We start from the raw sequence: 25,920 nt of genomic DNA, 5'->3' as shown, positions 1-25,920 counted from the left end.
ACTAATTCTATATTAGCTAAGCTTACATCACTTACATAAAACCACAGAACCCACAAGGGGTTTCCATTAGAAAAGCATTGGCTTGTGTCCCATTTTTTAAAAGGTCAGTGAATGTTGTTTTAAATGTATGGCTCCTAATAAACTGAGCCACTGAAGGCAGCATTGACAACCAAAGAAAATTATAGTATTTTAAAATCAAGGTCAAATTTTAGAGAGGCATTTAATGAGCTTCAAGTATAGGGTATACTTTTCCTTAACAATAAACAGAGAAAATAAACTATTCATATGGGAACAAGAATAAAGTGGATCTCTAATGCTGCTAATCAAAAGAGGCAGAACAACAATGGGGATGAGGCAGCCAACTGGAATTTCTCATGGCTATTTGAGCAACGTGGATAGTTCCAAGGAAATCACTAGATTGCAGAGATATTCAGGGATGTTCTTGACCACAGCTTTATGGACATTTCCCTGTGTATCACTTTTAAACTTTTAGGCTATTTTCTACCATCTTGAAAAGAGTTTCAAAAGTTTTGATAGGAGTTTTGATACAAGGCAAACCACAATTTCACTTTCCCAAAGAGTTTCTTTCCCACAATTGTATTGCACTTTCTAGACCACTTAAGGACATTTTTGATCATGGACATGTTTAAATTTGAAATAGACATTCTCCAAGTGTTCAATCAATTTCACAGAAATATTTCTGTTAATGCAAAACTAAAAGGTCTCCCTAGGAATGCTTGTCTGTATGTGCACACATTTGTGTTACTACTCATATATGGAAATCATTCTATTGAAGGCAGATGAGTTCATTTGGAAATGAGAATCATCCAAAAATAAAATGGCTTTCTTCACTTGACTTTGTATTAAGCCCAAAAAATATTTATGTACTAACAAAAGATACCGGTAGTATTTGAATTAGACAAGTAACAGACAGAGAGTGACAGTAAACCAAGGTATGTACCATGCTAGATATCAGGCATGTGTCTGGAACCAAGGACACCATAGCAAGATATGCTTAGACTGGTGTGGATCAAAATCATTCATCATTGGCTATAAGAAGAGAAATCCTTTTAAATTAAAAATATCCAAGAAAAGAAGAGACATCAGGATAAGTAGTAGGCAACAAGTTAAGTGAAGTGTCTAAGAAAAAGGGAATTCAGTAATGAGAGGTCCTATTTCCAGAGGAATCTGGTCTGGCAAACAAACCAAATGAGCCACAAGGGAGAGGGAAAGGGTAAGACAGAAATAAACAGAAAACTAAAGGCAAGGAGCCAGGGAAAGGAGACCCCCTTCAGGGAGGTAGTTTATTGGTTCTGTTTTGTTGCCCAAAGAAGTTAAGCCTAAAGAATGTAAAGGAATCTGCAGAAGTAAATAACCTGGAACAGGGGCAAAGACAACATGGGGAGTAGGAAGCAGAGTGCACTGCTGAAACCAGCCACCCTTGTACACCCTTGGGTACAGATCAGTTGGTTACAGTAACAGTTACAAGTTAGAACCATTCAGGTGATCTCATGGCTTTGAAAGCCTTCAGAGACAACCCTAAATTTGGGGTGGATTGAGGGGCAGGTATCTCAGACCAAACCTTAAAATGACAAGAAAATAACATTCAATATCTGTAATGTGCCAAACACTAATAAGAATTTATATACATTATCTCATTTAATTATTCATTCATTCTATCATTACTGACCACGAACTGTTATGTGACACTTTCCTAACAATGTGATGATACAAGTGTTATCAATATCCCCAACTTAAAAAGGAAAAAAGTGAGACATAGAGTAATGGAGTTACCTGTCCAAGGTCACACAATGGGTACATTATTAAGCTAGGCAAATTTAATTTTTGTTTGGGAAAAATGGATTCAAATCTTCTCCTTACTATTCAAATGATTTGTATTTCTGGGAAAGTTGCTTCCATTTTTTTTCCTCGTGTGTTTCTCATACTGTAAACGAGAAAACTGCTTTCAGTATTCTCAAATTTTATTTATGATAACTCTAAAGAATTCTTGAAGGAAAAAAGGGGCATTGATGAAATGGAATAGGTGCTATAACTATGATTTCCCATAAATAGTCCAAGCATACTTTTTCTCATGACAACATTGCATGAGGCTTTCCCGCTTTGTATTTTTTTTCTTATAAAAACAGTATGTGCCTACAAACCTTAGGGATATACAAATACTTAAGATTCTTAACTCTGACACAGAATGTGTTTATGGAAGCTACAGATTCACATGAATGTTAATATCATGAATTTGAAACTGAAAGAAAGCAGTGACTGTGGAAAATGTAGCATTGGGTATAATTTACATCTTTTTAAGCACATTTCTTAAGTGTCTACTCTTACCAAAGCACTTTCTCATAAGTTGTCACATTTATCTGTATCCTTGTAAATGTTTTAGCTACACTTGAGTTTCACTCCCAAACTACAACCACCCAATGCAAAGGGTGAACTTTAAAAAGACAAAACTCAGAAAGGAAAGTAACATGGTAAAGATTTGGCCTTCCCCAAATTTCTCCAAAATAAAATTTAGTGTTAAATTCACATGCTAAAAAATCTCTCCAATTTTAGATTGGCTGATGAATAAATGTTTAAGAAGTTTTGTCAGTGGCATATATGCACCGAGTACATCCACAGTGTGGCTAAAAAGAAGTAAGGCCAACCGAATTAAACAACATATAAAACTCAGCCTCCAACTATATAGGCATTCCTTGTGTTCACATACCAAAATCCTAGTTTCTGTGTGAAATATTTTTCAGAGTATACAAGAATTCTATTGTCCAAAGAATGTTCCTTGAGTATCATTTTAGTCAAGGACACAGTGAAATTCTCAGAACCCAAACTCCCAGTGAGCTCAAAGAAATGCCTTATTTGTATAGCATGACAGAGACTGCCCCAACCTGGGACAAAGAATGGATTCCTCAGAGGCAGGAGGAGTCCTGAGAGTGTAGCCAAAAGTCTTGAGTGCAAGTTCAAGCTCTACCACTGTTCCATCATTAAGGCCAATGGTTTTCCAAGTGTAGTTCCTGGACTTACAGCATCAGCATTACCCAAGAACATAACAGAAATGCAAACCCGTGGGATCCCCAACCTACCGACTCAGAAATCCTAGAAGGAGGGCCTAGCCTTCTGGGTTTTAAGAAGGCATCCAGGGGATTCTGATGCACATTCAAGTTTGAGGGTCGCTGCTGCAGACAAACTACTCTGGAGCCTCAATATCCTCAGCTCTAAACAGGAATAATGATACCAATTCTGTCTTCTTCAAGAAATTTTTCAATAACAAACAGATTTGATAACTTGCAAATTTTTAGATAATGGCAAAGTATTCATCCAGAAAGATAACTTTGAACTCTATTTGTGAATTTGAAAAGTAGTCATAATAGTACAGGTTGTTAGATTGCTAACGGAGGATTCTAACTAAGGGCTTATTTAAATGTGAAGTTTTCTATTTGGTCTGCAATGTTTTATATATGATATTTTGTTATGAACTTCACATCAAACACAAAACTCATGATGCTCCCTGGTGATGATCATTAAAACTTTTTCTCGCTTTTGTCAGGTCATCTTTTTCTTCAAATGATTGCAGTTTGAAAAATAACTGGGCTCCTGAGGGAAAGAGGAGCTAGAGAAAGAAGACCTGTGACTAAAAGATTAAAATAAAAACTGTTTCAAAGGAACTATAAAATTTCAATAATTTACTTTTTTTTCTGTTGAAAAGACTGAATCACAACTACTTCGTAGACTGAGTTTTCTGACCTAAAGAAAGATATTAGTAATCCTTTCTTCCCAGAAATCCCACGATGATAGCCTATCCAAAACCCTTCAGCAGCAAATAATAATGTTTTTTCTTTCCCCATCATCAAAAGTTATGAAGGCAACAGGTCACTTTCCCCTTATTATTTTGAACTCAACAATGAAATTACCACCTACCTGACTTGCATCTTTGTTCAAGCTAATTCATGCCAGTTTCCTTGATTTTTCTAATTTTAAATTTCTATCCGTCATTAAAAATCACATATTTATCTTGTTCTTATGATATCTCCAGGTTCTACTTCAATGTTTAGAGATTTCTTCAAACACAAATTCCAAAGTTTCTATACAGCAACATCCATATTTCTTCACTTGCTTCCCCAGATTAGAAGAGAGCTTGGCTACAGAGAAGGTACTCAGTAATTGTTTATGGAATTGGAAAGTCGTATAAACCTCATCAAGGATGTTTATATCAATTGCCCTTGCAGATGCTAAATAGAGTAATAAACTCAATGTTCTATCAAAGTATAATGGGTTAAATAGTGTCCTCCAAGATTCATATCCACCCTGAACCTCAGAATGTGACTTTATTTGGAAACAGAGTCTTTGCAGATGTAAGTAGTTAAAATGAGGTCATACTGGATTAGAGTGGGCCACAATCCAAGGACTGGTATCCTTCTAAGAAGAGAAAAAAAGACATGTCCTTTAAGCCCCAGTTTGTGATATTTTGCTATAGCAGCCTCAGGAAACTAATAAAACAAGCATCACTGTTTCCTGCACTAACTGAACAACCAACAGTGTTGCCATAGATTGTCCAGTGTCCACCAAAGGCCATACTTCAGATATGTTATTCTCTGAAAGACAGGTACAAATAAAAGACATTTTATTTCAGATCATCCTTGTTCTCAAAGGCTTGTTCATTCAAAATCCAATTCTAATTCCGGCAATAAATAAAAATGTCAGAAAAAGTGAACATATGATAAAGAAAAGGTAGAAGAACACCCAGTGATTAAAAATCACATATTGAAGAATATTCATTTAAGGAAAGTGCTTAATGTATAATGTTAAGTGAAAATGACAAAGCAAGACACGTATTTCTTTATGCAGTATACATTGAATTTTTTTAATGAGAATATAAAAATGAGATTCTTGAAGAAAACAATAAAGTGTAATCTCTGGAAGGTAAACTTAAAGACACCTTACATTTTACTCTTTCTATACTTGTTTACTTATTTTCTACAATGAAAGAATTACCAGAAAAATTCTACTTACAAAAGGATAAATGAAGACAACATCTTAAATCTTAATACCCATTCATTCAAGAAGCAGAGGACACTTGCAAACTAATACAATAAATAATTTGGTATGTCTCAGACAGGAATTAGGTATTAAAAAATTGTATGTGAGAAAGCTGAGAATGTTCTAAAATTGTGCAATGATAGATAGATCAGATCAAAATAGCCCCCAGAGTTTTGCTTTCTCTCGTGATCTTTCTGCTATTGATATATTGATAACGCCTTATGAAGAATACTTGAATAGCACTTTTTTTTTTTTTTTTTTTTGAGACGGAGTTTCGCTTTTGTTGCCCAAGCTGGAGTGCAATGGCCCGATGATCTTGGCTCACCGCAACCTCTGCCTTCTGGGTTCAAGCAACTCTCTGGCCTCAGCCTCCCGAGTAACTGAGATTACAGGCATGCACCACCACGCCCAGCTAATTTTGTATTTTTCGTAGAGACGGAGTTTCTCCATGTTGGTCAGGCTGGTTGCGAACTCCTGACCTGAGGTGATCCGCCCACCTCGGCTTCTCAAAGTGCTAGGATTACAGACGTAAGCCACCGCGCCCGGCCAGATGGCACTTTTTTAAAAAGAAAAATCATACTGGGAAATTAAATATAATAAAACCAATCCAGACATAGTATTGTGTGAAAAAAATGTTTTAACAGGCTTTTCTAAAAACACACATGAAGAGGTCCTGGAATGGAAACTTTCTTTTTTTTGAGACGGAGTCTCAGTCTGTCGCCCAGGCTGGAGTGCAGCGGTGCAATCTCGGCTCACTGCAAGCTCCGCCTCCCGGGTTCACACCATTCTCCTGCCTCAGCCTCCCGAGTAGCTGAGACTGCAGGCACCCGCCACCACGCCCTGCTAATTTTTTGTATTTTTAGTAGAGATGGGGTTTAACTGTGTTAGCCGGGATGGTCTCGATCTCCTGACCTCATGATCCACCCGCCTCGGCCTCCCAAAGTGCTGGGATTACAGGCGTGAGCCACTGCACCCGGCCGAAACTTTTATTTTTATTCCATACTTTTGTTTTGCTTGACATTTTAAGAAGCATGCAGAAGTTGTACAACTTACAAAATTTTTAAGTTTTAATTTAATTTTTTTAAGTTAAAATAAAGGAAAGGAAAAAAGAGGTAAGGAAAGAAACTAAAGTCTCTCTGTAGCAGATCTGACTACATGTTCATAAAAGAACCAAGATATTTCTTTTTTTTTTTTTTTTTTTAAGACGGTCTCACTGTGTTGCCCAGGCTGGAGTATGATCTCAGCTTACTGCAACCTCTACCTCCCAGGCTTGAGTGATACTTCACCTCAAGTAACTGGGACCACAGGGTGTGCCACTACACCCAGCTAATTTTTTTGGTGGTTTGTTTGTTTTGTAGAGATAGGGGTTTCACCATGTTGTCCAGGCTGATCTTGAACTCACGGAATCAAAAGCAATCCTCCCGCCACAGCCTCCCAAAATGCTAGGATTGCAGGCGTGAGCCACCATACCTGTCCATTTCTGAAACAATTAATTCACTATGTGGTCATGCCAGATTTTTTCTTAATAACTAAATAACACAGAAACTCTTCTGATCCAACACATATGAACAAATATTTATAATAGTCCCATTTCTTACTGTAAATTTCCATTTAATGTATATTCTTATACAAAAGTCCTGGTGAAAATACAGTTTCAAATGTTCAAATGCCATGTGAATTTCAAAAAAAAAAAACACTGTTCTGAAAAAAATTGCGTTTTCTAAATTGCACACCAAATTTATTTAAATCATAAAATAGCAAAACACTCTTAAATAAATACCTATTTTAAAAAGTAGTTATAAGGCAGTAAAATAAACTACTCAAAGGCACTTATGCACAATGCAGTTTCAAATCTTTGAGTTAAGAGTACACTTAAAAGTAATGGGTACACAGAGCTTTATTTTGCTTTTCTCTCTGTTTTTATGTATGTTTGAATATTCTCATAGTTAAAAAAGGTTTTCAAAAATGTACTTCACAAGGTTAATGCTTCCTATCATCACCAGTAGAGAGTAGATGATTGCTATAATTATATATTACTTATTAGTATTTCATTATTGGTATATATTTTATACACAACATATAATAGTTTCCATTCCTGGAAACCAACTATGCACAAAATGCTTCATAATCACTATTTGACATAACAAGCTTATGAGGTTAGTGGTTTTAATATTGTCATTATATAGGTGAAGAAATAGCAACTCTGAGAAATGAAGCAACTTGTTTGAGATTATGAATTTAGAAAATAGGAAATTAATGCTTTAAACCCATGTGTATATGACTCCAAAGTCTATGTTATTCATTTCTACACTACTGTGTTTCACAAAAAGCATGGCTTAATTGTTTTGAATGTTCTCTACCATTACTTTGAAACTTATTCTCTTTCACTGATAATCATTGTGTGACCTAGAGTCGGTCATTTCTCCTCTAGGTCCACCAGTTGTGCCATATTTTTAATGTGGGAAACTTTGATTTTGAATCAGTTGAACCAAAATAATTTGAAATGGTTGGACCAAAGCTCAGATGAGTTTGCAGATCATCTTATGTTAGAGTGTCTATAGAAATTCCTGAAATAGGTACTACACAGATGAAACCAACTCAGACCTGTCAAAATTACTCCAAATTATTGGGACCTAAGTAATTATGTTTTATCAAAATTGTTAAGTACAGAATCACTTCATAGAAGAAACAGTCAATTAACAGACTACGCAGGTGAAAGGTGAATAATAAATGAAGTTTAAGAACGTCAGTTAGATTTATTCATTTAACAAATACTTATTGAGTTAAAATTCAAGACACTGCAAGTATAGAGGAAAAAAAGAGTATTCTTTCTCTGGAAGCTTACCATCCAAAAGCGAGAAAGACTTGAAATGAATTACTCCATTATGTTGCTTAAGCATACAATAGAAATACCATAGAAAAAGTGGCACCAGAAGATACCATAGAAGTAGCAGTGGCACCAGGGGTACCATAGAAGTGGCACCAGAAGGCATCACAGGACATAGAGAGTTAAATTAAGACACAGAGGGTAAATAAAACCATGTTGCATTTTCAAGGTCAATATTAACAATATCCAATTTTTACAACATTCAAATCTACACATTTTTGGAAACACTGTGGTGATTCCTTAAAAAATTAAACATGGAATTACCATATGATTCAACAGTTTCATCTAAGTATATTCCCAGAGGAACTGAAAGCAGACAAAGAACAAATATTTGTATACCCATGCTCATTGCAGCAATAGCCAAAATGAGAAAACAGCCCAAGGTCCCACAGGTGGGCAGATACCTGTGGACAGACAAAATGTGGTATATACATACAACTGAATATTATTCAGCCTTAAAAAGGAAAGAAACTCTGACACATTGTATAAGATAAATTAATGTTAGTCATATTTTACTAAGTGAAATAAGTCAGTGGTAAAAGGACAAATATCTGGTTCCACTTATCTGGTACCTAGAGTACCTAGAGTAGTCAAATTCAGAGACATATAGTAGATTTGTGGTTGCCACGGATGGGGGAAAGATCTTATTTCAAAGTATTTATAGGAACTTCTAAAATAGGTGTACAAAGGGAATGGGGAGTTAGAGTTGAATGGATACAGAGTTGCAGCTGGAGAAGATGAACAGGTTCTAGAGATGGATGATGCTGATGGTTGTGCAACAATGTGAAAGTACTAAGTACCGTGGACTATACAAGTAGAAATGATTAAAATGGTAAATTTTATGTTGTGTATATTTTGCCACAATTTAAAAACTGTATACTTTTTTCTAAAACATAGACTTTACACTCCTTTTTTTATATTTGAATTACCTTCAGTATAAAATATTGCTCTAGGAGGTAAAAAAAAGACTGAAACCTCAATTTAGAGTGGATAAATCAGGAAAAATAATTAATGGGTCAACAACTATTCATTGAATACCTTCTGGATAGATGGACTTCTCATTATTACCATGAATGTTTAAGCATGTTCAATTGGATATAAAAATGCAATAGGAAAAACTGACATTTCCTTCTCAAAAGTTAGGAGTTGCCAAGACAAATGGTTTCTCCATATTTGAAATAAAATGAGGTCAAAATTCATTTTCAAATGAGAAAAAAGTGCATTTTTCATTGTTTATGGCCTAAAAATGACTAACAAAAGTGTCACCTTTGGATTAATTACAAGGGATAAAAATTTATGCTCCAGAAAGTAACATTTTCAAAAAGCCAGAGGTGACCAAAAGCAGTGTGTAATAACCAAAAAATTTAATCATAGCTGATATATTAAAATATTTATGATAGCAATCAGAGTTCACTTAGTTCAAACAAGTTCAGCAACAGAACACAAAGAAAGAAACAGGAGAGAACAGGTTTTGAAATTCTAAAAGCAAATCTTTGAGTCATTTGTATAATTTAAGGTTCCAATTACTACAGGTTTTACTGTCTGCCCATATTTTTTCTATTCCCAATAGCATAAACAAAATTATTTTTCAATTATAATGGAAGTTGACTCTACTTACTCCTGATGGAAATATCTGAATAATATTTCCAGCTATGTCTAGGATTCTCAGTTTTTTAAGATCACAAAGTTCCTGTGTCAGAAAACAGAAGAGAGAGATTTTTTAAATCTAATATTTAAAATCATAAGGAAAATCATAAATTTTTTTAAAGCTCCAACATGATGAAGGTGGCCATCTTTTCTAATCACTGTACTGACCAATTCTTCAGCACATCTTCCCGAGCAGACCCCCATATCCTGGTCTGTCAGCTATCTTTGAATTCTTCATTTCCTCTGACCACTCCAGGGCAACATAACATGGCCACTGTGAGTTACACTACATCTAGATTCAAATCTCACCTCTGGCAGGTACTATAACTATGGGCAAATTTCTTAATTGCTTTGTACTTCAATTTCTTCATTTGTAAAATGAAAATGCTAATAGAAGCCCTTAAGTCATATGGTTGTTGAATGGATTACTTAAGTTACTGAAAGAGCTAACAGCTAGAGGCTGTCTGCAATCCCCATTCTCTACAGCTAGGCAGCAAATCCTTGAAGGGAGTCCTCTTCTTAAGTCCTACATAGTCTTCTATTGCCATGATACTCTCCTTTGTATTGCTTTAGCTGCAGAGATTTTCAGACTCCAATGTGTTCCTTCAGTATCTCATGTTATGATATAAGGGCTTCCCACCCCACTTGAAAACACTTCATAGTATTACTTCCGTTGCTGTCGACTCTTCCATTTTCATTTGTTTGTTTTTGCTGCCATGACTGCCACTATTATTGCTGTTGATATTTGTTGCTGTCTTTTTCTAATCTTTGCATGTGTATACCTCTCACAAGTATTCAATGAAGGTTTAAAAACTCACAAATAGGCAAGGACAAAGTTGTGCTATGAGAATGAGAAGTGTTATGAAGGGTTAAGGAAACAGTGATATATGGAAAATTTGGTATTAGGAGGTCAGGAAAGGCTTCCTGGAAAAAGTGAAGTTTAAGCTGAGATTCTTTGAGTTATTTGGAACAAATGATGTTCCATTAAGAGCAAACAGTTGTTTGGGATAGAACTATAAGAAGTCTAGTGTGATGGTTAATTTTAGGTGTCAACTTGACTGGATTAAGGAATACCTAGAATGCTGGTAAAGCTTTATTTTGGGTGTGTCTGTGTGAGGTTGTTTCTGGAGGAGATGGGTGTGTGAGTCAGTAGAAGGGGTGGGAAAGATATGTGTTCAGCGTTGCTGGGCACCATCCTATCAGTTAGTGACTTGGATGAAAAAAAATGTAATTTCCTCTCTCTCCTGGAGCTAGGACACTTCTTCTTCTGCCCTTGGACCTCAGAACGCTGGGCTCTCCAGCCTTTAGACTCTAAGATTTACACCAGTACCCCTCCCCTCCAGCCACCACCACAACCTCCCAGTAATCAGGCCTTTGACCTCCAACTGAGAATTACACCGTTTGCTTCCCTGGTTCTGAGGCTTTCAGAGTTGGACTCAGCCACACTACTAGCACTCCAGGGTCTTCAGCTTGCAGATAGCCTGCTGTAGGACTTCTCAGTCTCCATAATTATGTGTGCCAATTCCCCTAATAAATCTCCTGTTAGCTATCCTGTTATCTATCTATCTATCTATCTATCTATATAAATATGTTAGTAGTTCACTAGTTGTGACCTTCCAGAAAGGCACACAGCCAACCCACAATTCAAGTAGTTGAATACCATCAACTACTTGCTATCCTCCTGCCCTGTCACTTCCTGCTAGTGCCTCTCATCTGCCATATCCAAGAGGAAACCAGAGGACAAAGGAGTTCACTGCTGCCCACACAGGTCAGTCTCCCAAGCAGAAGGCAGGACAGAGAATGAATATGAAGGAAAAAAGGAGGAGAGCCAGTACATATTCCAAAGCCAAAATGAACTTGTTTTTTGTTCTGTATACATCGTTACCAGATAAAATATATAATGCTCACTTAAATTGAAATATCAAGGCTGGGCGTGGTGGCTCACGCCTATAATCCCAGCACTCTGAGAGGCCCAGGTGGGCGGATCACGAGGTCAGGAGTTTGAGACCAGCCTGACCAACATGGTGAAGCCCCGTCTCTATTAAATTATAAAAATCAGCCGGGCGTGGTAGTGTCTGCCTGTAATCCCAGCTACTCAGGAGGCTGAGGCAGGAGAATCACCTGAACTCGGGATGTGGAGGTTGCAGTGAGCCAAGATCGTGCCACTGCACTCCAGCCTAGGCAACAGAGAGAGACTCTGTCTCAAAAAGAAGAAAGAAAGAAAGAAATACCAAACAATAAATAGGTTTTTTAGTCTATTCCATGCAATATTTGCAACATACTTATAGTAAAAAATTTAATCATTGCTTATCTGGAATTCAAATTTCAGTGAGCATTCTATATTTGTATTTACTAAATCTGGCAGCCCTAGCTATGTGGGATAATTCAAATTATAGCCTTCTTCTGTCATAGGGATTTGGGAACTGACTACATTTAATCTGAGAGAAAGCAAGTGGTGGCTTATACTCAGATACCCAAATCTAATCTATAACCACCTCCCATCATGTTGAGTTCTTCTCCAACAGCAAAATACTGTGGTTCCATGTTTTGCTCACCTCCGGCAAAACTCCAACGTTGTTTCTGGCTAGCAAAAGCTTCTGAAGCTTCTTCAAGAATTTAATCTCTTTAGGTATGCATATCAGCTGATTGTAGTTAACTTGAAGTTCAACAAGATTCTCAAGAAAACAAAGTTCTCTAGGAATGCTGGCTAGTTGGTTATAATTTATACTCATATAAGTAAGACTTTTTAATCTAAAAAAAAAAACACCAAAGTACATCAATGAAACTCACAAGAATAACAGAGTCCACTATATAGGCCCAACTTAGCAGAAGCCATGTGTCAATTTATTTTTTGTAGCTCTTCTGAGCTTACTTCAGTCAAGTGTTTACAACTATTGTGAATCATAAGTATAAAAAGTTTTTGCTGAAATTTAATTTTTAAAGATCTTTTGTAATCAGATGGCTTATGTTAAAAGTATGTTAGGTAATCAAAACCTAGATTTAAGAAAAAGAAAATTCTATTTCCTTTCTTTATACATATACATTGGCCATACCCAAGAGAAAGCTAGAGGACAAGGAGAACACGGACATACCTATGTATACAGATCAATACATGTACAGGCATAAGCATACATAGACATAAATATACCTAGTACCAAATAGATATGAGTACTGCTCAATTGCTGTGGAAGTTCAAAGATGAATCAGCCACAAATTCTACCCTTTTGGATGCCATGGTTTAGAAGATATTAAATAGAGCCATAAACTGAGAACAGCAAATGCCATTGGCTAAGGAGAAAAAGGTTAAGGAAATTTGAGTCTGTAATTGCAGATATGGTTCCTGAAGCATATTGCAAGTTTTTCTAAAGAACTGACATTTTGAATTTGGCCCTGAATAAAAGAACTTATAAAATAGGGCAATAAGAGGGAATAGTAAGCTAAGAAAAATATTATGAATAAGGGAACAGAAGGGAATTAACATTACTAAGCACAACTACATGCCTGTGCATTAAATTTAATCATCAACATAACTCTGAGGTTGGAATTACTACTCTTATTTTAAAAGTGAGGAAAATAAAGTATTAGAGGCAGTAAATAAATTCCCCAAGTTACCTATCTAGTAGGTAACAATGTCAAAATTCTAATGCAGGTGTGTCTGTTTGCAAAGCTAAGAGTGAAAACATGTAATGATCTCAAGGTTGAAGTGTGTTAAGATTGAAGTAATGTAAGAATGAGGGAACTAAATTTTTAGGCAGTTGAAAATGGGAGACTGGAGGTTACGAAGTCATCGGTGCTAGCAAAGGGAATTTTGAGGATCCTACAGATTTCTCCATACATAGTAGAAGCCATATGAATACCTGGGATTGATAGGAAAAACAACAAAAGAAAATGGGCAGAGAGAAGAGAGAGGAAGCCAATAGAAAGATTCTTGAGAAATATAAACAACTGACCATTAAAAATTAAAGGTGCCCAGCAAAGTTATGAACACAGAAGTAGAAGAAGAACCAGATTAGCAAGGAATCTCTGAAGGTGTGAGAGAAGAAAATTTCAAAATTAAAGAGATGGTCAAAAGTTTAAATGTTAAAGAGAGATAATCCAAACTAACAAACAAAACTCGTAGAAATAACGCCGAGTCACAAACTAAAAAGTCAATATTTAAAAAATCTATTGTATCTCCATATTGTAGCCACAAACAATTGGAAAATAAAAGTTTAAGATTTCCATTTATAGTAATGTATAAAAAACCCTTCATGAAATAGTTAAGAGTACATATAACAAAAGACATGACGGACCTCTACACTGAAAACTATAAATTATGAATGAGAGAATGTAAAGGGGCTTTAAATAAAAGTAGAGATATATTATATTCAGGTATAGAAAAGAAAAATATTGCTAAGATATCAACTTTTTAATATTGATCTATAGATTCAATAACAGATTCAAATACAAATTTTGACAGCTTTTTTTGTGTAAGACTTGACTTGGGCTAGGTGCTGTGGCTCATGGCTGTAAACCCATAACTTTGGGAGGCCAAGGTGGAAGGATTGCTTGAGCCCAGGAGTTTAAGACCAGCCTGGGAAACATAGTGAGACCCCATCTCAAAAAAAAAAAAACAAAAAGACAAATCAATTTTAAAATTTATATGGAAATTGAAAGGACCTAGAATAGCCAAACTATTATAAAGAATAAAATCAAAAGACTCACATTACCTGATTTCAAAACTTACAATGCAGCTACAGCAATCAAGATCATATGGTATTGGAGAAATGACAGTGCTATGGTCTGAATATTTGTGTCTCTTCAAAATTCATATGTTAAAATCTAATCTCCAATGTGATGGTATTACGAGACGGGGCCTTTGGGAGATGATTAGGTCATGATGATGGGGTAAACCTCATAAATGTAATTAATGTCCTTACAAAAGGCCCCAGAGGGCTCCTTGCCCCTTCTACCACGTGAGGACACAGTGAGAAAGGTGCCACTCTATGAACCAGGAAGTAGACCCCCACCAGACATCACATCTGCCAGCACCTTGGTCTTCACTTCCCAACTTCCAGAACTATGAGAAATAAATTTCTGTTTTACTCCTAGAAATTTAAATGAAAATGAAATGAAACATGTTTACAAAAAGATTTGTACAATAATGTTTATTGTAGCTTAAGTCATAATAGCCCTAAACTGGAAATAACCCAAATGTAGATCAATAGGAGAAAAGACGAATAATTTAGGGCATATTCATGCAATGAAATGCTACTCAGAATAAACAAAAACTGCCAGGCATGGTGGCTCACGCCTGTAATCCCAACACTTTCGGAGGCCGAGGCAGGCAGATCACTTGAGGTCAGGAGTTCGAGACCAGCCTGGCAGACATGGCGAAACCCCATCTCTACTAAAAATACAAAAATTAGCTGGGTGTGGTGGCAGACACCTGTAATACCAGCTACTCAGGAGGCTGAGGCAGGAGAATCACTTGAACCTGGAAGGTGGAGGTTGCAGTGAGCCGAGATCGCGCCATTGCACTCCAGCCTGGGTGAGTAGGGCCAGAATCTGTCTCAAACAAAAACAAAAACAAAAAACAAATCTATGAACTACTAATAAATGCAACAGTTATATCAGTCTCAAAAAATATGCTAAGCAAAAGAAGACAGACACAAAAATGTATATACTATATGATTCCATGTATTTAGTTCTAGGATTGGTAAAACTAATTTGTAAAGAAGACAGAAATCAGAATATTGATTGCTTATGGGAGGTAAGAATTCACTGGAAGGGTGTATGAGGAAATTTCTGGGCTGAAGAAAATGTTCTACATGTTATTGGTGTGCGTACATTTGTCAAAATACATTAAATAGTACAAAATGCATTGAATAGTGCTTATGTAATTTTTATTCAGCAGAAAAAAAAGGCCATTATATTTGACTATGTAAAGGACAGTAACGACTTTTGAAAATGATCTAAGGTAGAATGGAGAAGACAGAAGAGGATTTACAATGTGTTACACAGGAAGCAAAAGCAAAAGACATGGCACTTTAGAGAGAGATGACAAGGAAGCAAGAGTGAGAGGAAGGAAAGAAATAGAACAATGGAGAGAAAGATGCTGAAAAGAGAATGGAGGGAGCTCAAATTTCTCAGGATAATAGGAAGTGAAGTTCTTTGCAGTATAAAGGGTCAAAGAAGGACAACTCAGCAATGAAATGGAGTAAAAATGTGTGGAGCAGGTCCTGTGGGGAAAGGGATGGGGAATTTTCTTCATTAATAATTTTTATAATCATTTTTATTGATTCTACTCTGATTTACTATATCATGGGAGTTGGTTTTAACTTTTTTGTTCTTTCAAAGCAATAAAATGAGCTCAGATCCTATTGTTCATTTGTCCATTATTCATTTGTGTGAGTAAAGAGCAGGGAGAGAAACAAATATCTGCCATTGTTCCTGATTCCACAAAGCAGGGAGATGTTCTACTTTTCCAAAGAAAATCTACAGGAGATACACTTGCAGCTTCTCCCTGACATCTGTCTTCCCCGGGAGATTGAAGAACAACTTCACCGACTGACGAATTTGGAGAAAGAACTGAGCCTGCCGACTTAGTCCCTTGCTCTCTCTCTCTCTGTCTTCCAGACTCATTCTGTCACCAGGATGTTCATGCTGTCCTCTTCCTGTGCCTGTGCAGTGCTGTCCATGACAGAGTTGTTTAGGTGTAAAACTCTTACCTGCCCAAATTTGACTCCAAGTCCATGAACTGATATTCTGTAGTTTAAATGAGCCAAAAACAAAACTCCTTTTTCCCTCTCCTAAGTTCTAAATAAATTGAGAAATAAGATATGGGATTTAGAGAGAAGGAAATCAAACATCAGCACAGAGCTGACATGATCACTCTGAGTCCCTGCTAGCTCTCCTCTGTATTAAATATACCACCCCATTCACAGCCTTTCCTGCTGAGGCTGCTGCTTACTTCATGGCAGAGCAAGAGGAGAATGCCAAACTACACATGCTCAATGCTTTGCCCAAATCCACTGAGAAGTCGTTCTTTGTCTCTGGAAATCAGTGAACAAAGGGAATGGAAAGAAGCTAGAATAAAAATAACAACCAATAATAATAAAAGCTAGCATCCATTGAGCACTTACTCAACCCTAATACCTTTTATGTCTCAGGCTCAACCCTAAATATATTGTATGAATTCGCTTAACTGTCAAAACAATCCGATTTATTTTCTGAAAACACTATCATCATCCTCATTTTGCAGATGAAGATGTTAAGATATAGGAAAGTGAAGAAACTTTCCCAGGCTCAGAAAATGGAATTCTACTTAGAGAGATGACCAATTAATTGATATCTAGTAGGATATGGCCAGAATATAGACAACCCAGAGTTAACTATAAAACAGAATAGACCTATACACTTTGCAATCCTACTTTTTTCAGTGAAAGCATTCTTTCATCTTTCTAACATATTCCCTTAGATTTACATGATTCCTTGAATACTATAACTTGTATTCCAAACAGAAATAAGTGTATGAAATTGTGAAATCATAACGTGTTATAGCTGCAAAAACTTTGAGGTTCATCTATTCAAAATTCTTTCTTTAGAGATGAGAAAGCAGCAGTTCAAAGTAATTAAATTACTGGTCCAAAGGCATAAATCTAGTTGCACAGAGATATGCCCTGAACCTCATTCATGAGATCTCCCAAGGGATTTTTAAAATTATATCATCATCAATATATACATCGATTGATAAGCTGAATTTGTAAAAAAAGCAAGCAGACAACTATTAGCATGGCATTTTCATTGCTGCAAATATTTATCCTCTGTAGAAATTAGATTGATTCAATTCTTTTCTAGTTGCTCTGACTTAAAATATTGCTTTCCTTATAAAAATATATTTGGAAAAAATAATGCATTGGCTAGAGGTATAGACAAGTAAATTGGAATAGATGTTAGGTGCTGCAGAAAGCCCTGTGTTGAGGACTGTTCAAAGTTTTGTATTCTCTTTTAAAACCCTGGATGCTCTTGCTCTGTGACACATCTGTTTCTGTTCAACAGGCAATAAAGGGAGTCTCCAAAGTAAACCTGAACAGAGTTCTCTCTCCATCTGTCACAGGAAAAGCCCAAGAGCATGTTTTGCCTACAGAAGGACAAGGCTCTCAGCTGGCTCCAGAAAGGCATTCTGTCTGTGCAGATATGCAGGATAAGGAAAAACAGCATTTTTTTTTTTTTTTTTTTTTGGTTAATGACAATAAAATGTGGGGTTTTTTAAAACGAAAATGACATCACAGTTTTAAATCCTTAGTTTTTACATTACCTTTTCCATCAAGCTCAAAATGGTTTACAATACACATGCAAAATAACATTTAATGTGCCCAATTCTGGGGCTAACCAAGCTCCAAGAACCTCAGGGTTGGGAAATCAATGAGACCATCAGTTTTAGAACTTTATGTTTCAAAGCCCAATGTTTACATTAAGATTATCATGCTGTTTCTCATTTCTCCAAAGTGTTTAAGGAATCATCTGCTTAAAATTAGTGGCTTGCCTCAGTCCTTCAGATCCCTCTTTGCTATGTATAAATCCCACAGGGACTTATGATAGGCATAATGCTTTCAAATGACCAGGGTGGGGATAGAGGAGGGGCGTGATTGTTAACCAAGTCTTGCTATAAACAAAATTACCTGCTGACTTCTTGAGGAAGCTGCGTAAAATGGTTGTTGTTCAGATTAAGCAGGATTAAGTTTTGTAAGCCATCTGTTAGAAAATAATTTTAGTCACTTTAGCCATCTGTTAGATAATTTTTAGTCACTTTTCTACTTTTCTACATACCTTTGTTTTCCTTCCGGTTCTTGCCTTGGCCAAGGCTCTTTTGGTGGTGGTAACAGAAACCCTCTTAAACTAACTCAAGCAAAATGGAGTAATTTATCACAAAGTTACAAATCTAAGTCACTGTGCCTGTGGAATGAGGATGCAACCAGGCTCATCAAAAACTGGAATCAGAAGCTAAAAGGCACCCAGAACCTGAGAATGTACTGTCTGAATATCTCTGCAGAAAATATAATTTAGTTCTTCATTACAGCTTCTCTCATTTTCGTATTTATAATATCTTACTCGCTCTCTCTTTCCTCCCTCCATTCTCTCTTTTGAACATGTTTTCTCTATTTTTCTATGTACTCATAACCATATCACAACTTCTGAATTTGAATGTTCATTGACAGGGAAGACAGAGCTTTCAAACTCACATGTCCACAGGAATCAAAATGATAATCCCACGCCATGTCAGACAGGGCCACCACCATTCAGCCAGCTCTGGCAATTGTCATATGGGAATGCAACTGCAGTGTTGCTAAATCTTTCTTTTTTAAAACAGATTTTTAAAAAGAGCCAATGATCCAGACTTCTTTGTGAACTCTCTTGATTTGAAAACATGGGCACCTAATTCAAAGATTTTTAAAGGCCAAAAAAATAGAATCAACTTATTTATGAACCAGCTTCAGCCCATGGGCCACCAGTTTGCAATCTCTGCCTCAGGTCATGTAATTATCTCAAACCAATTAAACTGTTTTAGACTCTATCACAATTCCCAAGAAAGAAAAAATATGACAAGCTTAGCTTGGGACCCAACTCCAGCCCCGATCAATCTGCTCTGGTCAGGGAAACAGGGTCATGTAATGCAACAAGGTTATTCAGACCCATGCTGGGCAGCATTAAACTCCCTGACATCAAACTACTTCTGACCTTGAATCATCAGGACCTGACATAGAACATAACTTAGGTCAATCACATGGGATTTTCAAAGTTCAATAATCCCAAGTCAAGAATGTTCACAACTCAAAGAAACGATAAGTGTTTGAAATGATGGCTATGCCAATTACCCTGATCTGATCACTATATATTATATGTATCAAAATATCACTTTGTACTCCATGAGTATGTACAATTGTTATCTGTCAATTAAAAAAATAATTATTTTTAAAAAGAAATATAGAAACTAAAGACATTCAAGAGCACTCCGAACAAATTTTATATATGTATATAAAATATATCTAGATAGATACAGATACAGATATATATACACCTATCTCAAATTTAAAGGCAACATGATAAAAAATTCCTTATAGAGCCTTAATTAGTATAAATTAGTATGTTCAATATTGTTTATGTGTATCAGGTTGCACTTAAATTTATCCCCTCAGTATAGGTCATAAAATATTATTATCTATTGATTTGCATGACCTTAACTTTTTTAGTATAAACTGTTTTCTTCCAAGGTAAATTGTAACTGAACTCTGGTCTGTGGCTTTGCATATATAATGTGTTCAAGTTCAATAACTGTTTGTTACATCTATTATTTTGGAAAAGAATATTTTTCTAAGATACATGACCTAAGATTTTAAAGTACCTTTAAAAAGACAGTACTAGAGTCTACTTGTGCTATTTGCCAAATATAATCCCTAATTTATTGCTGCATGCAGTAATGCCATTAATAAATTCTGCGTGAAGATGACAATGATTATATATAGCACCCATGCCTCAAAAGTTCATAGAAATTTATAAATTTTATAATATTTCTCTCATTTTACTACTAAGGACCAACACAGAAAGTGGTGAAGTACCTTACATTAGTTGATAAAGCTATAAAAGCCATCTAGATCTCTTTGTCATACATTTGTCTTTAAGCCCACTCTAGGAATATTAAATAAGAATAGCATCATCTTGAATGGAGAAATTATTAGTTAATGGGAAAAAGAAAGAAAAAAATGCTTATTGGATCTCATATCTTTTCTTTAAAATTCTCCCCAAATTGATTTAAATTTAGCATCTTGATCAAAAAGTGTGACTTAATATCTAAGACAGAATAAAAAGTGAAAAGAACAAAGCTACGGTATAGCTTTACTTGATTTGATTTTCCAATAGAATTAACTCTGGCTCAGGAAAAGGGTCCCCAGATTCACGATCTGACTTTATACTGATTCTACAAAGGGGAAAATTCATTAACACTGACGCTTACTTATTTTCTTAGGTCTACATGTAAATAAACATATGATACAATACTTTTTTAAAAGTGTTGTCTCCTCTTATATTTCAAGAGTAGTATGTAAATATCTCCAACAAAAAAAAATTAAACATGCAAAATTCTTTTTCATTTCAGTCTCATATTATTAAATATGAGAGATTAAATTTGATGCTATAATGTCGCTCCTTGTTGATTAAATTACCACAGGCTCCAGGTGCAAATCTACAGATCCTATTTCCAGATAAATGGAGATTCTTCAGAGATGTAAGATATTTCATCTCTTCCGGAACTTCTTCTAAAAGGTTGTTTCCCAGATTTAGTGTTGTCAACTGCAAACATATAGAGGTTTAATGGACTCATATATTATCCAACTTCAAATGAAAAAAAGAAATAATTTAAGTCCCCTTGCTCAGATCTATGTAACCTAAGAAAAATTCAAAATATTTTTAAGCAATTATTTCAGTTATACCTAAAGTTATCTTTATAAATAAAGTTCATTTGAGCTTCATGCTCATTTTATGTTAATTAAAGCACAATTTAATTTTTAATTAGAGCACTTAAGTTCATTAAAATTATATTACAAACCATCCCAAGGATATGTAAAACCACAACCGGTGATCCATTTATAAATCATTTGAACAACTTAAGAGTATCTGAACCTTGTGACCTATAGAATCAAACTATTAAACACTCAGCAAAGGAACTAAGTTACTGAAAACAGAAACATAGCCAAAGATCTGAGGTCCTCCTGACATACTACTCCCAAATGAGCTAGGCCATAAGATCACTCTATTACATGTACACAGCCTGGTGGGCGGGCCTTTAACTTTGATGTCACTCTGTGTGATCACAAAATTTAGAAAAGAAACTATTGAAATGGTATAATGAGGGTAGAAAAGATCTACCCTACAGTTGTCTGTCCTACAGAGAACAGATTGGTCAGGCCTAGGAAGAACTGCACATAAGGGGAGTTAAAAAGTTCCTCCTTGATGTTGTAATCCAATAAATCAGTGATACAGATGTTCCCAAAAAATAGTAATATTCTTTGTTGTAAAATCTAATTGTACTTTCCAAAATACAAAGAGGCTTTTACTTTACTCCTAAACATAATTTACTATTTAGGTTTAATTACCAATTGCATACTTTAGAATTTTAATAGTAAGGGCCAAATAAAAGGAATCTTGGAAGTTTTAACAAACTAATGAATTTACATAAAACCAAAAAAATTAAGAAGAAAATTTAAGCCATTCACAATTTATATTTAAATGTCACCTAGTACTTGTTATGGATGTAAGACAATGATTTAAATTAACACAAAGAAATATACATTGATATTAAAATGAAATTTCTCATCCTAAGAATTCATGGTAAAGGTTTCACTTGCATATGTGCTTTTGTCTAAGAATTACCATTATCCTAATTTATAATAGTATAATACATCTACTACCATGTTGGAGGTCTTCTTCTATTGTAAATGTGAAGTTAAAATACATTCATGTAGCTATTTTTTCCAGAGTCTGTAACTGTATCGGTTTCCTATAACTGCTATAAAAAATTACCGCAAACTTTGTGGCTTAGAATGACACAAATTTATCTTATATTTCTGGAGATCAGAAATCAGAAACAGTCTCACTGACTAAAATCAAGCTGGTGTTCCTTTCCAGAAACTCCAGGGGACGATCTGTTTGCTTGCCTTTCCTAACTTTCAGAGTCAGCCTCCATTCCTTGGCCCCACTTTCCCCTTTAAAGCCAGCAATGGCTGGTTAAGTCTTTTTCAAATCATATCACAGTAATGCTGACTCCTCCACATTTAAAAACCTCATAATTACACTGGGTCCACCTGGATAATCTAGGGTAACCTCCCATTCTCCAGGTTAGCTGACTATCCACCTTACTTCTGGCTGCACCCTTAATTTCACTTTGTCATATAACCTAACACATTCAGAGGATTGGGGGATTAGGTGTGGGCATCTTTGGGGGTCCATTATTTGCCTATCAAAGTGACTATCTGCAGTCTCTTCCAAAACGAGGTAGATTTCATTCTTTTGCCTAAATTTAGTGAAACATGCACAGCAGTCTAGCAGTACTGAGAGCCCAAGAAAATCTCCCTGAGGACTGGTGAGATAGGCAAGAATGTGTCAGGCATTGTGAAAGGTCCAAGATTTTACCCAGTTTACAAGCTAACAAGTGAACCTGCCACAGTTTCATGAATGCTGGTAGAAAACATGAGACCCCTGGGAAAGATACAAGGGACCGTTTATTACTTAGAGCAATAGCAGTGTCCAGAATATTACTATTTTTGCACTGAAAATGCAAAGAACACAAAGAGATACCTAGACATGAAGTAGGCTGTGTTACTGAACAGGAACAATGAGTTTAGGGACCATGAATCTTTTATGATGGGCAGTAACCATGCCTGCCCTTTGGTCCAGAAGGAGACACTATTTCTTATTTCCAAGGTTGTCTGCTATGTAATTATACTGGAAAAATTGGTCCAAAACAAAGCCAGCCAGTGCCTCTGTTTACAGAATATGCAGAAGTATGAGACTCATGGTGAATTACCACCTAAAAAAAGGGATGGTAACATATATTTTTTAAGTAAACAAGAAACAGCTTGTAATGTCCCACACTATCAATGCTTTTCTGTGTATTTCTGAGGGCATATACTGTACAATGCTCATTTTGCATGTTATGTGGTAAGTTCTTACATATGAGTTAGATATATTTTTGTCATTGTGTTTTACAGAATATAAGGATCTGGCCCAGATATATGAAGATACATAGTAACTAGATTTCATCACATGTCAAAGGGAAATCACAGATTATAATCAATCTTGACTGTAAAGCAGGGTGGGTTTCAGTTTTGGTTTAGTTTTTGTTTTTTTGTGGGTTGATGCTTAGAAATATATCCATAAACAGTTTAAAAATGCAGTCTAAACTGCATATATTCTAAGTGAATACATATCTCTTAAAGCAGGTGGGTCACCATTCACTTATTCACTCATTAAAAATATTCATTGCATGCATAAGACATGTAACGTCTTTGCCCTCAAGGCACTTACACAGTAAGAAAGCAACCATCCAATGACTAAATGGCTGAACAAATTAATACAAAAATAACAGACAGTATTAAGTGTTCTAGAGACAATGTAAAGAGTGAGGAGAAAGTGATTTGTTGATCAGGAGAACGTGTCTTAGAAGTTGATATGTAGACTGAGATCTGAGTGACAATAAGGAAGAAGAAATTGTCAAAATAAAGACCCCAATGGAGGCACATTCTTGGTGTGGTTGAGGAGGCCAGGAGATGCAGCTGATGTGGCTGAGCACTGCAGGTAGAGGAACACTCAGCAAAAAAGAGGTTGGAAAGGTATACTTGGGCCAGATTACATATGGTTTCATAAACTAGGGTAAGGGGTTGGGATTTTACTCTAAGTTCAGTGAGAAATGACTGTAGGGTTTTAAGCATACGTGTAACATTATTTGACATGTGTTTTAACAGGATCATCCTGGCATCTGTACAGCAGAATCTGCAGAGGCAGCAAGAAGTGAAACACAAAGAGAACGCAGAGGAAATACTGCAGTGGTGCAGGCAAGAGGCAACGGCTTTATCTAGGTAGTGGGTGGTGGACCTGGAGAGACGTGGGTGGGTTTGGGATATGCTTTGGATGAAGAGCCAGAATGTTGTATGATGTAAGATAAATAGAAGAATCATGAGTAGCACCTAACTTTGGAACTTGAGCACCTGAGATGGGGAAACTGGGACAAGGGCAGGTTTGGAGGAGGGACAAGGAATCAAGAGTTTAGTTTTATCCCCGTTAAAATTAAGAAGGCTTTTAGATCTTTAAATGAAAATGTCAAGTAGGAGTTGTAAATGTAATTCTAGGGTTCTCCGGAGTAATCAAGAGCACAGAACAAATTTGTGAGCCTTCAGTAAGTAAAATCCCACCATGTGGGATTGTAAGAGATGAGAATGCAAGCCCAGCAGAGGAACTGACTGAGGAGTGGCTGAAGTAGAAGGGAAAGATAAGCCACTTAAAGCATCTGGTACACCACATCCCACAGCTGAGTATTGCTCCATCCGCAGCTACCATGAATTTATCCCGTGAGGACTTTCTCCTGCGCCCTTCTTGGAAGAATTTCCCTTAACTGCAAGGAAGGGCTTTACCTGGAAGGTTGTGCCTCTGCTCCATCCTTCCAGATAGCCGCTACACCATGACAGATGCCAGGACATAACAGCCCAACCCCTTTGCCTCTGTGCTGCAGGGCATGCCCCAAAGCTCTGAAGGGATTGGGCTGAGACTACATTTCTCCTGGAACCACCTCCTTATTCAGGTTCTTTCCCTGCCCTGTCCAGATTCCCTCACTCCTGGACAGGTTTCTTCCCTCACTCCTGGACAGGTTTCTTCTGAGAGAAATGCCTCAATATTACAAAAATCTGTGTTTCAGGATTTCCAAGATATATAGTGTAACAGAATCCAAGGCAAAAGCAAAAGAAACAAAAAGTATTTTAAAAAGGAAAATTTGAGACATATCCTAGGGGAGGGCTAAATAAAATTAAAGCATCAAAATAACCACTGGATTTAGCAATTGGAAAGTGATTAGTGACCTTGAAAATAGGGGTGAAGTATTGGGGAAGAAAGTCTGATTGAAGTGGGCTGTGCAGAAAATGTTAGAAAGCAAAGACAATAACTAATAGACAATTCTTGTAAGAACTTTTGCTATGAAGGGAAACTAGAAAATGAAGAAGAAGCTGGAGTTTCCCCCCACCCCCAAGATAAATGATAGTATAGCTTACTTATGTGCTGATGGAAATAACCCTGTAGGGATTAGAAACTCATGCCTTAAATATGGGGACACTCACAGAATCAAAATCCTTTAGAAGATGAGACAGGTACAAAGTACAAGTGGGTGCTGGCCTTAGATAAGAGTAAGGGCTCTTCATCAAGGATAGTAGGAAGGAAGGTAGGAAAGGGTGAGTGAGGATCAGATAAGTAGATGAATTCGTGATGAAAAGATGAGAGAGTTCCTGAAGGATGATGTCTGTTTTCTCACGGAAATATGAAACAAAGTCATCTGCTGAGAGGAGATTAGGAGGTTTGAGGAAAAGGAAAAAGTCACTTTGAGAGGCAATCTAGGGGAATGTAGTAGGGTGACCGACAACCACAGTTGATTATCTCATCCAACTTAGCTCCCAAGATATTGTAAAATGGATAGATGACCTAGGAAAAGACATTTTATCTGGATAATGCATTAACCACATGGACCTTTGACTGGAAAAAGCTACCATGTGAAATTCTGAGCTCTGCAACCAAGAATGTAGCTTGGAGAAGAGGAAGAG

At 36.3% G+C, this 25,920-nt stretch overlaps 1 protein-coding gene across 2 annotated transcripts in view; it reads right to left on the bottom strand.

Annotated features, from left to right (window-relative positions):
* Positions 1-25,920, bottom strand: part of LRRC69 (leucine rich repeat containing 69) — a 112,534-nt gene that overhangs the window by 65,986 nt on the left and 20,628 nt on the right. For both annotated transcript variants that reach the window (XM_054518657.2, XM_054518656.1), the window contains 4 exons: positions 20,785-20,911; positions 18,247-18,319; positions 12,139-12,334; positions 9,555-9,626 (listed from right to left, as the gene is read on the bottom strand). In XM_054518657.2, the coding sequence (XP_054374632.1) occupies positions 9,555-9,626; positions 12,139-12,334; positions 18,247-18,319; positions 20,785-20,911 (468 nt within the window). The remainder of the gene's footprint in view (positions 1-9,554; positions 9,627-12,138; positions 12,335-18,246; positions 18,320-20,784; positions 20,912-25,920) is intronic.

This window comes from Pongo abelii, chromosome 7 (genome assembly GCF_028885655.2).
Source record: "Pongo abelii isolate AG06213 chromosome 7, NHGRI_mPonAbe1-v2.0_pri, whole genome shotgun sequence".
NCBI classification, from domain to species: Eukaryota; Metazoa; Chordata; class Mammalia; order Primates; family Hominidae; genus Pongo; species Pongo abelii.
This window is presented reverse-complemented; position numbering and strand designations above follow the sequence as displayed.